At 38.6% G+C, this 16,031-nt stretch overlaps 1 protein-coding gene across 1 annotated transcript in view; it reads left to right on the top strand.

Moving 5' to 3' along the window:
* Positions 1–11,603, top strand: part of LOC126100612 (UDP-glycosyltransferase UGT5-like) — a 114,906-nt gene extending 103,303 nt beyond the window's left edge. The window contains exons 5-6 of the mRNA XM_049911238.1: positions 5,366–5,585; positions 11,216–11,603. Of these exons, the coding sequence (XP_049767195.1) occupies positions 5,366–5,585; positions 11,216–11,567 (572 nt within the window). The 3' untranslated portion in view covers positions 11,568–11,603. The remainder of the gene's footprint in view (positions 1–5,365; positions 5,586–11,215) is intronic.
* Positions 11,604–16,031: the final 4,428 nt, after the last annotated feature.

The following is a 16,031-nucleotide window of genomic DNA, read 5'->3' as shown; positions in this document are numbered from 1 at the left end:
TGAAGTTAATCAAAGAGTATGCATGCAAGTTGAGTTCTATCTTACTTGTGTAATCAATCTCTTATCAGCAGAACATTTCCAGACTGGCTAAAATATGCTGAAGTTAAGCCTTTTTACAAGAAATGGGATAAAGAGGTACCATCAAACTATCGACCAATTTCACTTTTACCAGCTTTCTCAAAAATATTTGAAAATTTTGTGTTCAAGCATCTCTTTAAGCATCTCACTGCAAATAATATATTTTCTAAGTCACTGTTTGGGTTTCTTAAGGGTTCGGATGTAGAGAAAGCTATTTACACATACAGTGAGGAATGTGTGTACCACACCATACTCTTAAGTAAGTTAGTATATTACAGCATAACTGGCAGTGCTGTGAAATGTTTTGAGTCTTATATAGTGAACAGAAAACAAAGGGAGTCATTTTGCAAAATATCTGTGCAGTAAGCAGTCAGTCTTCATCTGACTGGGAATTAATTACATGTGGTGTTCCTCAAGGTACTATCTTGGGTCCATTGCTTTTTCTTGTGTACATTAATGACCTCTCGTCTCTTACATTGCCAAGTGCTAAGTTTGTTTTGTTTGCAGATGATACAAAGATTGTAATAAGTAGCAAGTCAAGTGCAGATTTAGAAACAGCTGCTGATCAAATTTTCACTGACATTAATAAATCGTTTAAAGCTAATTCACTCTCGTTAAACTTTGAAAAGGCCCACCATACACAGTTCAGAACCTGTAAGAGTTTTCCTTCAGCATGTGTATAACATATGAAGACACACGGATTGAAGAAGTTGACAGTGTTAAATTTATGGGATTACAACTCGATAACAAATTCAGTTGGGAATTGCATAAGCACCTAAACAAATCTGTATTTGCAGTGAGAATGATGTCAGATGTAGGAGATATAAATATAAGAAAACCTTGAATACTTTGCTTACTTTCATTCTGTTATGTCATACAGGATTGTATTCTGGGGTAACTCATCAACAGTTATGGGATTGCTTCATCCATATGGAAAATACGGTAACCCTCTGGGTTTCCACTCATTCCACTAATCACACACCAGCGTGACTGCCAGTGCTACCACAGCATTCTGCAAGATGCTGATGCATGCTGTTGCTATTCAACTCGGCTGTTTTATTACCTCACTGTGTGGGGCCGACAGCCAGGTCATGGCTCAATCAAACATCAGAGGGCAGAGCAGCACCACATCCTGGCGTGCATGCACTGCCAGTCATCTGTGTCTCCACAGTTCACTGACAAATGCACTAACAACACCCTGGAGTGGAGAACTCTCTCTCTCTCTCTCTCTCTCTCTCTCTCTCATCCACTACTGTACATTCATTTTAGTTACTTTGATACTGCTCTCGAGAACTACCTCCGAGTTATATTCATTGTCTACTCTGTCATGTCTGTAGTCAGGACCTCTTGTCTGATTTGGATTTGTCTTCTCATTAAAGCTGTTAGAACACTGTGTGTCGTTACTACACAAAACATTACTTATAGTGACTTCTCGGCAGTGTGACACTAAAACCAAATATTTCTTCCTTCTTTTCTTCATTGTGATCAAGCATTAGTCTCCCTCTGAATATGTATCTCCCTTACATCCCTCCATTAGCTGATTAACTACTCCTTGTTGCTTATGATGCATCTCATCAATCTATTGTTTGTTTTTTAAAAACAAAAATAATCAGTTATTGCTAATACAATGAAATCGGATAGATAAAAAATCTACTCACCAAGCAGCGGCAGTGGAACACAAACACAAAATGATTTAACTTTTACAAGATTTTGCCATCAGTGGCTTCTTCTTCTGGCAGAAGAGTTGAAGGGGAAGGACAAGGGGTGAAGGAAAAGGACTGGAGAGGTTTAGGGAAATGGGTGCAGTTCAGAAAAGTCACCCAGAACTCTGGGTTAGGAAAGACTTACCAGACGGGACGAGAAAGAAAGTCTTTCGAGTAAGTCTCCCCTGACGTGGGGTTCTGGGTGACTTTTCTCAACTGTACCCCTTTCCCTAAACCTCTCCAGTCCTTTTCCTTCACCCCTCTTCCTTTGCCTTCTACTCTTCTGCCAGAAGAAGGAACCACTGACTCTGAAAGCTGGTAAAAGTTAAATTCTTTTGTGTGTGTTCCCCTGCCACTGCTTGGTGAGTAGATTTTTTATCTACCCTTTGTTTAGTTACATTGTACCATGAATTTCTTTTCTCCCCAATTCAGTTAAATACATTTCCATAAGTTTTCCAGATCTTTTTAATTTCTCTGTGGAACCACTTCTATACAGAAGTTCCACAGTTAACCACGGAATATTTTTTGTAGATAATTTTCTTTTATAGCCAAAAAGTAAACATATTTTCATTGGTAGGCCTCTGTATAAAGCATTCTGTTATCAACATAATTATGAATGCTATCTTTTTTAGTTAAAGATCTAAAATCACATCCTCACATGATTAATCCAGCATTTAGCAATAAAATTATGTATAAATAAGAAAGTAAAGCTATAAAAAATTCACAAACAATGTTTCAGTTGTATATGAATTATGTTATAACAACAAAAACAATCAGTTATTGATAATATAATGTAAATGGAGAGGAAAAAGTCTACTCACCAAGTGGCGATACGGGAACACACACACACACAAAAGGGTTTAACTTTTACAAGCTTTTGGAATCAGTGACTCCTTCTTCTGGCAGAAGAGTTGAAGGGGAAGGAAGAGGGGTGAAGGAAAAGGACTAGAAAGGTTCAGGGAAAGGGAAGCAGTTCAGAAAAGTCACCCAGAACCGTGGGTCATGAAAGACTTATCGGACGGGATGAGAGGGAAGGATTGATTGTTGGGGACTGCACCAGATGAGATTTGAAAAGTTGAGAGCTTAAAGGAGGAAGACAGAGTAATATGCAAGACAGAGATACTTACTAAAACATCATGCATGAGTTAATAAGAGTGAAAGGCTAAGTGCCTTTATGTAACAGAGGTGGGAGGCGGTACGTAAAAAATAGACAAGTCAGAAAATGAAATATGCAGAAAATTAAAACGGAGTGAAGAAGGGAGTAGTTACTGTGAATAAATGCTGAGACAGAAGGAATTAACGTAAATTAAGGCCATGTGGGTGGTGAGAACTAAGGACATGTTGTAGTGCTAGTTCCCACCTGAGAAACGGGTGTCTGGGGGAAGTATTTAGATGGCACTTGTGGTGAAACAGGTACCGAGGTCATGACTGTCACATTGTACAGCATGCTCTGCAACAGGATATTGTGAGTTGCCTGTATACATCCTCTGCCTATGCCCATTATCCTGACTGATAACTGGATGGTAGTCATGCTGATGTAAAAGGCCAAATGGTGTTTACATAACAGCTGGTATATGACACATGTCTTTCACAGGTGGCTCTCCCTTTGATAATATATGTTTTGTCAGTTACAGGGCTGGAATATGTGGTGGTAGGAGGTTGCATGGGGCAAGTTTTGCAGCAAGTACAGTCATATCCATAACACTTTGTTTGCTACTTCAAATCTGATTAATTGACGTATTATTTTATTTACATGTCTGTAACTTTTTAATGCTGATTAGAATAATTAAAATGGAATAAATGTGTTTTAAAGTGTAAATTTTGAGTTGTTTGTGTAGATATAATGCAGGTCCTGCATTCAACTATGTGAATATCCTCCCAAAACCAGTCTAGAATTTGCTGGTAGGAGTGACTCTTCTCAGGCTAGTACTGAACTGAGATAGTTTTCATCTTCCAGTTCAACACACTTCTGTGCTGACATAGCAGTGGATTGCAGGCATTTCAACTCCCTGTTTGCATGTTGCATTCCATAAAATTTAAGGAGGTGTCAACTGCTGAAGAGGACAATATTCAGAATATTTTCCTCTCTTCAGCCACAAAATGACATTTTCTTCTTCTGACAGATGAATTTTGGTCCACAAATGGATCACAGTATAAGATGGTTGTGTTCTGCTGAGTCTATTACAAATGTTCCACTGCTCTCCAGTCCCTTTAGAATTAGAGCTTACAGAAGTAGACTTTAGTCCATTTAATCTGGGAAGCATCATACTTGATCCTATTTACGGGCATGAATCAAGTAATAATTTGATATTTTGCTTAATTAAGGTTAATTGTGGGGATATTGGAGAATAGGAAAGGTCATACCACAAGCGTATCACCAGGAAGAACCAAAATTTGGCTCCATTATTGAAATATATTGTGAGCCACTAATTTAGATGTACTTTTGACAGAACATATTTTGCATTAAAATTGAGGGGAAAAAATCACACTGATATTGGTCTTCAGGTTAACTGGTTTATACAAACTTTGATTTAAAGATAAAAGAAAATCAGATTGCAAAATTAATATCTTCTGATATCTAGAAAGGTACTATGGGTGTGAACTGAGCATGAGAGAGAATCACAATCAATGAGCAGTGACACTGGAACATTATGGCCTGTTACCCTACCTGCAGGTGATAATAGCTCAGCATACAGTTGCAGACTGCAGCCTGTTTGGTAGTTTTCCAGTCACAAAAATAATGGACAATGGAAATTGACGACAAACTACGTCTACCAGGATGTTGGACTGGCCTTTTTCTGCAGCTTGGTGAGGCCTGTATGATGAAGTGATTGAGAAAAGACTGGGGATATTTTTTTTTACTATCTGTAAAAGTCCTCATCCATCTTGACTGGAGGATAGTGCAAAAACTGCTGCTATGCAAACAAATAACATAAAGTCCCAAGAACAGTGTGATAACCAAGTAACACTAACTTGTGAAACAAGCTACATAAATTTTTCTCCCACTTGCCAATCCTATATCTGCACTCCTCTAGAAACATGGAGATTCATTTCTAGACATGCATGAGAAAAATGCAATCTATATTTCAAGGAAGGCAGATCCCCCATTTTGCTCCCTTTTGAGGATCATCTTTCTTCTTGTGTTTATCCCCCTGAAGCTGTTAAATGCAAATACATTGTCTCATGAAATTTGGCTTAAACTTAACTGGTATGTATCATAAAACTCTGTGTATGGTCATGATCATCATTCAGTTATTTCATGAATTTAGATACATTTAGCAGTTGTTCCATCTCAGCTGCACCATTAGCACCCTTTATTGTATTTGCTTCAGGGATAGTTTTGCACTGGACAGGGGTAGAAATAAACAGCAAAACAATAAATACATCGTCAGGAATATGTATACATTGAGATCCATATAAATAATGCAAATAAATAAGAAAGTAAATAAAAACTAAGCTGTTCAAGAAAACTGGGTCCACTGATTGAACTTATGATCTGTATGAAAACAGTTTAATTGAAAATATTTCATTCTGTGGTATTTCTTTAGACCTATATTACTTTAATTACTGTTATTATATTACAGCTCACAAGAATGTAAAACTGTTTATTACACATGGTGGGCTTCTTAGCTCCTTGGAGGCACTGCATTATGGTGTTCCTTTAATTGCAATTCCAATTTTTGGGGACCAGATACTCAACGCAGACCGTGCAACAAAAACAGGTTATGCAGTCAAACTCGATTTTGCAAATGTTACTACAGAATCAGTGCAATGGGCACTATCAGAAATTTTAGAAAATCCAAGGTACAGTAAACAAATAATTTATACAGGAATGTTTATTCAAATTTCATTTGCTATTAAAACATAGACTTTTCTCTATGGTTTAAAAGCAGTGATTTTAAATAGCTCAATGCTTGGTATTTTTGAATACATTGACCTTTTATCTTAAGCCATTACACATACTCGAATGGGCCGGCTGGTGTGGCCATGCGGTTCTAGGCGCTTCAGTCTGAAACCGCGTGACCGCTACGGTCGCAGGTTCGAATCCTGCCTCGGGCATGGATGTGTGTGATGTCCTTAGGTTAGTTAAGTTTAAGTAGTTCTAAGTTCTAGGGGACTGATGACCTCAGAAGTTAAGTCCCATAGTGCTCAGAGCCATTTGAACCATTTGAACCAAAGAAGCAGGCCTAAAACGATAATGTCAGCCTCATAGGCTATCTTTATTCCAAGATAGTACAAATAGGCATAGTGCTCAGAGCCATTAGAACCATACTTGAATGGGAATAGTATTCTAACATTTATATGGATTAAGATATTTGAGACACACCCCAATTTCAAGGTCCTTTTTGGCTGAGAAATTTCTCCCCTAAAATTCCCTTTTGAGTTTTGTTAGTATATTGCTAATTTTACTTTGACAATAAATTCTCTAATGGTTTTTGTCTCTTTATCTATTGGGTAAAATGCTTTCTTTCAGTCAACAAGCAGTAAATAATAAAGGTTTGATGGTTAATATTATGCAACAAATAGTTGACATTGTGGTAATATACTTCTGTGTGCAGTGTATTCCTTTTGAAAACCTCACTGATGTTCTCCCAGTTGTTTCCTTAAAGTTTATTTAACTCTGTTCAGAAGAATTTCTGGTAATATGCAATACGACACTGCCAGTGGTATTGCCGTGTAATTGGTAACATTTTGTTTGTCTTCCTTTTCCTGCAGTAGGTGAATAATGCTGGTTTCCACTCTTTTGGAATCTTTTCTGTTTTCAAAATATTTTCAAAAAGCAACTGTTGACTGAGATGCTTCTGCTGCTATTCTCTACTAATAAATATGTTCAAAGTTTGATTTCTAATTGCATATTATGTCAAAGTAACTGTAATGGTTATATTGCAATGTTTTAAAAGCTATTTGAGAATAGGATGGCTGATATGTTAAAAATTTGTTGTTGACATTCCATTTTCTACATCTACATCTACATCTACATCCATACTCCGCAAGCCACCTGACAGCGTGTGGTGGATGGTACCTTGAGTACCTCTATCGGTTCTCCCTTCTATTCCAGTCTCGTATTGTTCATGGAAAAAAATATTGTCGGTATGCCTCTGTGTGGGGTCGAATCTCTCTGATTTTATCCTCATGGTCTCTTCGCGAGGTATACGTAGGAAGGAGCAATATACTGCTTGACTCCTCGGTGAAGGTATGTTCTCGAAACTTCAACAAAAGCCTGTACCGAGCTACTGAGCATCTCTCCTGCAGAGTCTTCCACTGGAGTTTATCTATCATCTCCGTAACGCTTTCACGATTACTAAATGATCCTGTAACGAAGCGCGCTGCTCTCCATTGGATCTTCTCTATCTCTTCTATCAACCCTATCTGGTATGGATCCCACACTGCTGAGCAATATTCAATCAGTGGGCAAAAAAGTGTACTGTAACCTACCTCCTTTGTTTTCGGATTGCATTTACTTAGGATTCTTCCAATGAATCTCAGTCTGGCATCTGCTTTACCGACAATTAATTTTATATGGTCATTCCATTTTAAATCACTCCTAATGCCTACTTCCAGATAACTTATGGAATTAACTGCTTCCAGTTGCTGACCTGCTATATTGTAACTAAATGATAAGGGATCTTTCTTTCTATGTTTTTTATACTGGATTCACTTCATGTCTTGTATGCTGCCAGAAAATGGAATGGAATGTCAGTAAAAGTACATTTAATCTAATTTAATTTTGTCTCATCTAAAAGTAACCATTATTTATTTATTCTGTTGTCAAGTATAACCTCTACCCATACTGACTCAACAGGAACTGTGTGCTTCAGTTCTGTTACACGAAAAACTCTAACAGGAACAAAGATGCCACTACCAACTGTATTTAATCTATCCTTTCTGAACACCATTAGGTATTTTATAAAAATTTTGCCTGAATTTATCTCTGGCTTCAGCCAGTTTTTGGCACCTATAACGATTTGGACTTCAGTGCTTTCTATTAGCTCTGTTTCTTTCCCAGTACAGCTACAACAGTTTATGACTACAATACTGATAATACACTTAGTCTCCATGCCATTATCTTTTATTTTTAGTAGATGTGTAGAATTTGAAGTTTTTCTGACTCACTCAAGGTATCAAAAGTTACCCCAGTTTTTAATAAAGGGGAAAAATAAGTTTCCTGAACATACAAAGCAATCTCAATTGTGCCAATATTTTCTAAGATACTTGAGGACTGCTACACACACAAATAAGCAGCTACTTTGAAAAACACAGTCTCCTATGTAACAACCAGTCTGGTTTCTGCAAGGGAAGAAACACAATAGCAGCCATTTCAGAAATTATGGATGAAACTTCAACAGCTTTTGAAGACAAAAATGTGGTATCACTGGTATTACATGATCTAAGCAGTTTATTCAATTGCATTCCTGTTGGCCTTCTGCTAAAGAAACTGGAGTTTTATGGGGTGTGTGGGAGCACATTAGCTGTGATGAGTTCTTGTTTAAGCAACAGAAAATTTGTCTCAGTCAAAAGTGTAAATTCCTCCTTGATAAAAATCAGCTCAGCTGTTCCGCAAAGATCTGTTCTCAGACCCTCCTTCTTCATTACAGCAATCAATGGTTTGCCTAATAACATAGTTCACTCTGTCAATTGTCTTGCTAATGATACAGCACTACTTATCACACATCGCAGAATTTCCATATCTGAATAGGATAGCAAAAGAAATTCTTGATATGGCCTTGGACTGTTTTACAGGTAGTGAACTCCTGTGTAAGCCCAATAAAAACCGACAACTCCTAACAGAAGTGTCAAATGAAATAGAAAATAATTCAGTAAAATTTTTAGGTGTTTACACTACCTCCAAACTCCACTGGAAGGAACATTTCAATCATGTCTGTGAAAAATATCTCAGGTGTCATACCTCATTTGGAAATTTTGTGACATAATGAGTTTGGATTACCTTAGATTACTGTTCCAGGCACATATGTCATATGGTCTGATTCTATGGGGACACTGCCCTCACATCAAGAATATTTTAAAAACACAAAAAAATTCATACACATATTGAGTAAAATAGGTCGTATGGACCACTGTTGTCCCCTTTTTCTGCGCTCAGAATACTGACAACTATAAATTTACACATCTATATATTTGTGCTCCATATTAAAAATAATATTTCAGACTTTGTGGTTACGGGGGAAATTCATGAACGCAACGACAGAGCTAAGGCTAATTTAGATATACCAAAGCACAGGTCAGTCAGACTGAAATTCTCACAAAGAGAACACACTGAAAATTTTCAATAAATTATGAGTCTGTGTTTGGTCTACAGATATAAAAATCTTAAAATGAACTGGCACAGCACCCATTCTACTGTATATAAGAATTCTTTGCGATGCCTAAGGAGAAATTGAGTATTTAACAAATTTTCATATACTTTATTGTATTATTATGTGCTGCATTTACACTCCTGGAAATTGAAATAAGAACACCGTGAATTCATTGTCCCAGGAAGGGGAAACTTTATTGACACATTCCTGGGGTCAGATACATCACATTATCACACTGACAGAACCACAGGCACATAGACACAGGCAACAGAGCATGCACAATGTCGGCACTAGTACAGTGTATATCCACCTTTCGCAGCAATGCAGGCTGCTATTCTCCCATGGAGACGATCGTAGAGATGCTGGATGTAGTCCTGTGGAACGGCTTGCCATGCCATTTCCACCTGGCGCCTCAGTTGGACCAGCGTTCGTGCTGGACGTGCAGCCCGCGTGAGACGACGCTTCATCCAGTCCCAAACATGCTCAATGGGGGACAGATCCGGAGATCTTGCTGGCCAGGGTAGTTGACTTACACCTTCTAGAGCACGTTGGGTGGCACGGGATAAATGCGGACGTGCATTGTCCTGTTGGAACAGCAAGTTCCCTTGCCGGTCTAGGAATGGTAGAACGATGGGTTCGATGACGGTTTGGATGTACCGTGCACTATTCAGTGTCCCCTCGGCGATCACCAGTGGTGGCACGGGATAAATGCGGACGTGCATTGTCCTGTTGGAACAGCAAGTTCCCTTGCCGGTCTAGGAATGGTAGAACGATGGGTTCGATGACGGTTTGGATGTACCGTGCACTATTCAGTGTCCCCTCGACGATCACCAGTGGTGTCGGCCAGTGTAGGAGATCGCTCCCCACACCATGATGCCGGGTGTTGGCCCTGTGTGCCTCGGTCGTATGCAGTCCTGATTGTGGCGCTCACCTGCACAGCGCCAAACATGCATACAACCATCATTGGCACCAAGGCAGAAGCGACTCTCGTCGCTGAAGACGACACATCTCCATTCGTCCCTCCATTCACGCCTGTCGCGACACCACTGGAGGCGGGCTGCACGATGTTGGGGCGTGAGCGGAAGATGGCCTAACGGTGTGCGGGACCATAGCCCAGCTTCATGGAGACGGTTGCGAATGGTCCTCGCCAATACCCCAGGAGCAACAGTGTCCCTAATTTGTTGGGAAGTGGCGGTGCGGTCCCCTACGGCACTGCGTAGGATCCTACGGTCTTGGCGTGCATCCGTGCATCGCTGCGGTCCGGTCCCAGGTCGTCGGGCACGTGCACCTTCCGCCGACCACTGGCGACAACATCGATGTACTGTGGAGACCTCACGCCCTACGTGTTGAGCAATTTGGCGGTACGTCCACCCGGCCTCCCGCATGCCCACTATACGCCCTCGCTCAAAGTCCGTCAACTGCACATACGGTTCACGTCCGCGCTGTCGCGGCATGCTACCAGTGTTAAAGACTGCAATGGAGCTCCGTATGCCACGGCAAACTGGCTGACACTGACGGCGGCGGTACACAAATGCTGCGCAGCTAGCGCCATTCGAAAGCCAACACCGCGGTTCCTGGTGTGTCCGCTGTGCCGCGCGTGTGATCATTGCTTGTACAGCCCTCTCGCAGTGTCCGGAGCAAGTATGGTGGGTCTGACACACCGGTGTCAATGTGTTCTTTTTTCCATTTCCAGGAGTGTATGTCTTGTATAATTATATTCTGTCTACTCTAGCCAATTATTATGCACTGTGTTTATACCACACTGTGTTATGGTATAGCTTATTGACACTAGTTGTTAGTTCCCCTATAGTGCATTTATTATTGCTGTACTTAATATATATACTAAAGTTTAATGACATTAGTTTATTTATTATTATGTATGTAGTATTAAATCCTGAATTGTATTCTAATGATGAAGCTTATTTCTTGAGATATCATCTACATGCTGATATCTGACTTACTTTTATTTATCTGTTCTTTTTCCACAATGTTTTTACAGATGTGAGAACATGATAAGTGCCAATAGTAATTTCTTTCATGTATTTCAATGTCCAATTTTAAATCAGTCTATAATGTATCTAAATTTAGAGACTTAATTTCATAATTTTGTGTTTACAGATACACAGAGAAGGCAAAATTTTTGTCAAAACTTTTCCGAGACAGGCCAAGGCCTGCAATGGAAGAGGCTATGTACTGGACAGAGTATGTTATTAGGCACAAAGGTGCTCCCCACATGAGGTCTGCAGCTCTGGATCTGACATGGTACCAATATCTGCTACTAGATGTCATTGCTGTGTTGTTGTTGGCAGTGGTTGCAGTGATTTTTACAGTTGTGTTCCTAATTAGGACAGTTTACAGACTTGTATGCGGCAAAAGCAGTAAAGTGAAAAGTGGGGGGGCAAAAGAAAGGTGTGAAAAAAGACTGAAACATTGTTACATTTCTGTCTGTGTAACACAGATGAACTTGTAAATATGAAACTATTAAAATGTGTCTGCTTCCATCATATTTTGAATGATCATATTTAATTACTTAAAATTTCAAACTGATCTCTACTTTGAACAGTAAAGCTGTTAGATATTTTAAGTGCTTGAAGATACAAAGTTTTCTCTGAACTGCTTAGTACCATCCAACTATTGCTCAATTTGATGTAGTAAAAGTGCTATTAAAGTCAGTGAAAGCTATGACAGGTAAGAGTTGATCTGTTATTTGTATGGATATTTGTTTTGATTTGTATAGATATAATTATTGATTTTGTATTAATTTTCACATCTCGTATTAATTTTCACATTCTAATTTTTCTGTACATCACAATCCAATCATAGATAAGTACATTAGATTAGATTAGATCAGTTTTTCATTCCATAGATCCGTGCTGAGGAGATCCTCGTGGATGTGGAACATGTCAACTTTTTTTTTTATTTTTTTTTATTTTATTTTTATTTTTTTTTGTAGCTGAAATAACAATCTAATAGTATGAATATATACAATACATCATTTGTTTCTATTAAAAAATTCGTCAGTGGAGTAGAAGGAGTTGGCCACTAGTAAGTCTTTCAGGCTCCTTTTAAATTGATCTTTATTTGTAACTAAATTTTTTATGTTTGCTGGCAAATTATTGAAGATGAGTGTTCCTGAGTAGTGGACCCCTTTTTGAACTAAAGTAAGTGCTTTTAAGTTTTTGTGCAGATCATTTTTGTTCCTGGTATTGTATGTATGAACTGAGCTGTCTGTTGGAAAAAGAGATATATTATTTAGGACAAATTTCATTAGGGAGTAAATATACTGAGAGGCAGTGGTTAGTATACCCAGTTCTTTGAAGAGGTTTCTACATGACGTCCATGAATTTACTCCACAAATAATACGTATTACACGCTTTTGGACTCTGAAAACTTTTGTTTGACTTGAAGAGTTACCCCAAAATATCATACCATATGACATTATGGAATGAAAGTAGGCAAAGTATGCAAGCTTTTTCATTTTTATGTCACCTATGTCTGCTAACACTCGAATTGCAAATACAGATTTGTTAAGGTGTTTCTGCAGTTCTGTGGTGTGCTCCTCCCAACTGAAATTATTATCAAGTTGTAATCCCAGGAATTTAAGACTGTCAACCTCTTCTATCTGCTCTTCATACTTGATGCATATGCTAGGTGGAAACCTCTTACAGGTACTGAATTGCATGTAGTGAGTCTTTTCAAAGTTTAATGTCAATGAGTTGGCTTTAAACTATTTATTAATATCCATGAAAATATCATTAGCAGATTTTTCTAGAACCACACTCGACATACTATTTATTGCAATACTTGTGTCATCAGCAAACAAAACAAACTGTGCTTCTGGCAGTGTAACTGATGAAAGATCATTAATGTACACAAGAAAAAGCAATGGCCCTAAGATGGATCCTTGTGCGACACCACATGTGATTTCTTCCCATTCTGATGGTGACTGACGACTTAATTCACTAGTCCCTTGTACTGACACCCTTTGTTTCCTGTTAGCTAGGTATGACTTGAACCATTTTGCAGCACTGCCCGTGACACAATAGAATTCTAATTTATTTAAAAGGATGTTGTGGTTCACACAATCAAATGCCTTTGACAAATCACAGAAATACCTGCTGCTTGTAATTTGTTACTTAATGAATTAAGTACATTTTCAATGTAGGTTAAATAGCCTTCTCAATAACAGAACCCTTCAGAAATCCAAACTGTGTTCTTGATAATATGTTATTTGTAGTCAGATGGTTGGGAAGCTGGCTGTACATTACTTTTTCTAAAATTTTTGAGAATGCTGGCAAAAGTGAAATCGGTCTGTCGTTTGATGGTATCTCTTTATCCCCTTTCTTGAATAGAGGCTTAACATCTGCATATTTTAGCCAGTCAGGAAATGTCCCAGTTATAATTGACTGGTTACACAAGTAACTTAGAATTGTACTAAACTCACAAGAACATGCCTTAATTAACTTTGTTGATATTTCATTGTAAGCACTAGAGTGCTTTGTTTTTAAATATTTTATTATGGAAGTTATTTCTTTTGGTGAAGTGAGTGACATGATCATGTACCTGAAGTTATTTGTAAAGGCTAGTTTCAGATATTCAAGGGCATTATTTACTGATCCTGACAATCCCATTCTACCAGTAACGGGTCTAAAGTACTTGTTAAACAGATTTGCCACACTATGCCCATCGGTTACTAATGTGTCATCTACCCTTAATGCTATTTGCACCTGTTCCTTTGTGGTTCTACCAGTCTCCTCTTTCACTATATCCCATATTGTTTTTATTTTGTTCCCTGACATTGCTATCTTCTCCTCGTAGTGCATTTGTTTAGATGTCTGAATTACTTTTTTTAGTATTTTACAGTATTCCTTGTATTTAGCTAAATCATCAGTATTGGAGCTATTCTTGGTCGACAGATACATTTTCCTTTTTGTCTTACAGGAAATCTTTATTCCTTGTGTAATCCATGGTTTTATTATAGACTTCTGTTTAATTTGAGTAACTTTTAGAGGAAAACAGTTTTCAAACATCGTACTGACATTGTTCATGGATGTATTATATTTTTCATTCATGTCATGGGCACTATAAACATCTTTCCAATTCATATCTTTGAGCAGTTTTCTAAAACACTCAATTTTTGATTGACTGACTACTCTCCTGTACTCAGACTTAGCAGTCTTGATAATCTGGTCAGAATTTACATCTAAAACAAGGAGCTGCATGTCATGATCTGATAGTCCATTTATTACAGGTTTTGTGATATGATTTTGTTCCTTTGATTTGTCTGTAAAAATGGTATCAATGGCTGTCCTTGAGGATTTAGTGATCCTAGTTGGAAAGTTTACAGTGTGAGTTAGATTGAAAGACAACATTACTAACTGCAGTAAATGTTTACTGGAAGATTGCATTAGAAAATCTGTATTTAAGTCACCAGCAATCAAAATATCTTTGCTTCTTCCTGTTAAATAACCCAAAAGAGCTTGTAGATGATTTATGAATAGATTATAATTTCCTGCAGGTGCTCAGTAAATAGTTACTATTATATAGGATCTGTTATGGAACTCTACTTCTGTTGCACATGCTTCTAGATGCTGGTCTAAACAGAATTTATTAATGTCAACATTCTTGAATTTATGGCAGTTTTTAATAAATGTAGCAACTCCTCCTCCATCCATATCTACTCTGCAGAAGTAGGAAGCTAGCTTAAATCCTGAAAGGTCCAACATGTCTATGCCAGTGGTCACTTGATGTTCAGAGAGGCAGATTATGTCAATTTGGTTAGATGAATTCATTTCATCGATACAAATAAGTAGTTCATCAATTTTATTTCTGAGTCCCGGAATGGGATTATATCTGCTTTGGCAAAGATGAACTGGCAGTTTCTGATTACTTTCTGTTAAACATTGTTTAAATGGAATCTGTGTGCTAAAATCTGACTCCTGTTCATCTGTTTTCTCAAACTGAGTGTGTCTGACAATCTCTCTTAAAACTCAGTTTCCTTTCCTCCTTCCCTATCCTAAAAAAGGCATTCCTCTGACACCTGTGACCACTGGTATTTTACCACTTGTGACAAAAGTGTCCCCCCTTAAGTTTTCTGCACTCAACCCAGACAGTTTTCCCTTTCCTTTCCTACTGTGGTGAAGGCCATGCCTAGTGTAGTCCCACCTATCAATAGCATCCACAGGAATCAAACCAATATGGGACCCTATATCCGTCCTAAGCAGCCGCTCCAACTCCAAGTTCACCCTCCTGACGGAAGAGTTCAACTGAGGCCGATCATGGCATCTCAACACAGACACAAATCCCACACTCGTATGCTTCGTTGCTGATGCTATCTTCACCAGGTCACTCTCTATGGAATATTCAGAGTCTCTGTCAATGCTATTTCCCGGACCACCCACTATAACCACGGCATCTTCCTTCGTGAAATCTTTGCATAAAGAACCTACATCCTCTGTTACCTGACCCAGATCTGCACTAGGCTTGAAAAAGTTTGTGACCTGGTACTCTGGGCCTAGATTTTCCTGCAGTAGTTGGCCAACACCTCTACCATGGGAGCTACCTAACAACAGAACTTTCTTTTTCTTTACAAATTTCCCTACCTTTTTCAAGTCCTTGAAAGCTTGTTGTGCCCTTTCTACAGCTTCAGCTACATGAGGCTCATCCAATTCTGACTGAGGCAACAGGTCAAATCTATTTTCAAGATTTATGGCAAAGCTGTCTGATGCTCTCTTTTGCCTGTTCCCCCTATTACCTTTTGCCACTTCCCACCTCTGTTCGCCCTTCTCCCTCTTTAACCTGTCCATTTCCTCCCTTGCCTTGTCTAAGTCAGCTTGAAGAGCTGCAATTTTCCCTTCCTGTTCCAGTATTTTCCTGTCTCTACTGCAGATCCTACAATACCACTGGTGAGCCTCATTTATGTCCCCATTTCCCA

The sequence above is a fragment of the Schistocerca cancellata genome, chromosome 9 (genome assembly GCF_023864275.1).
Source record: "Schistocerca cancellata isolate TAMUIC-IGC-003103 chromosome 9, iqSchCanc2.1, whole genome shotgun sequence".
In the NCBI taxonomy this organism is placed as follows: Eukaryota; Metazoa; Arthropoda; class Insecta; order Orthoptera; family Acrididae; genus Schistocerca; species Schistocerca cancellata.
The sequence above is the reverse complement of the archived record's forward strand: the minus strand, read 5'-3'. Positions and strand labels throughout refer to the sequence as shown.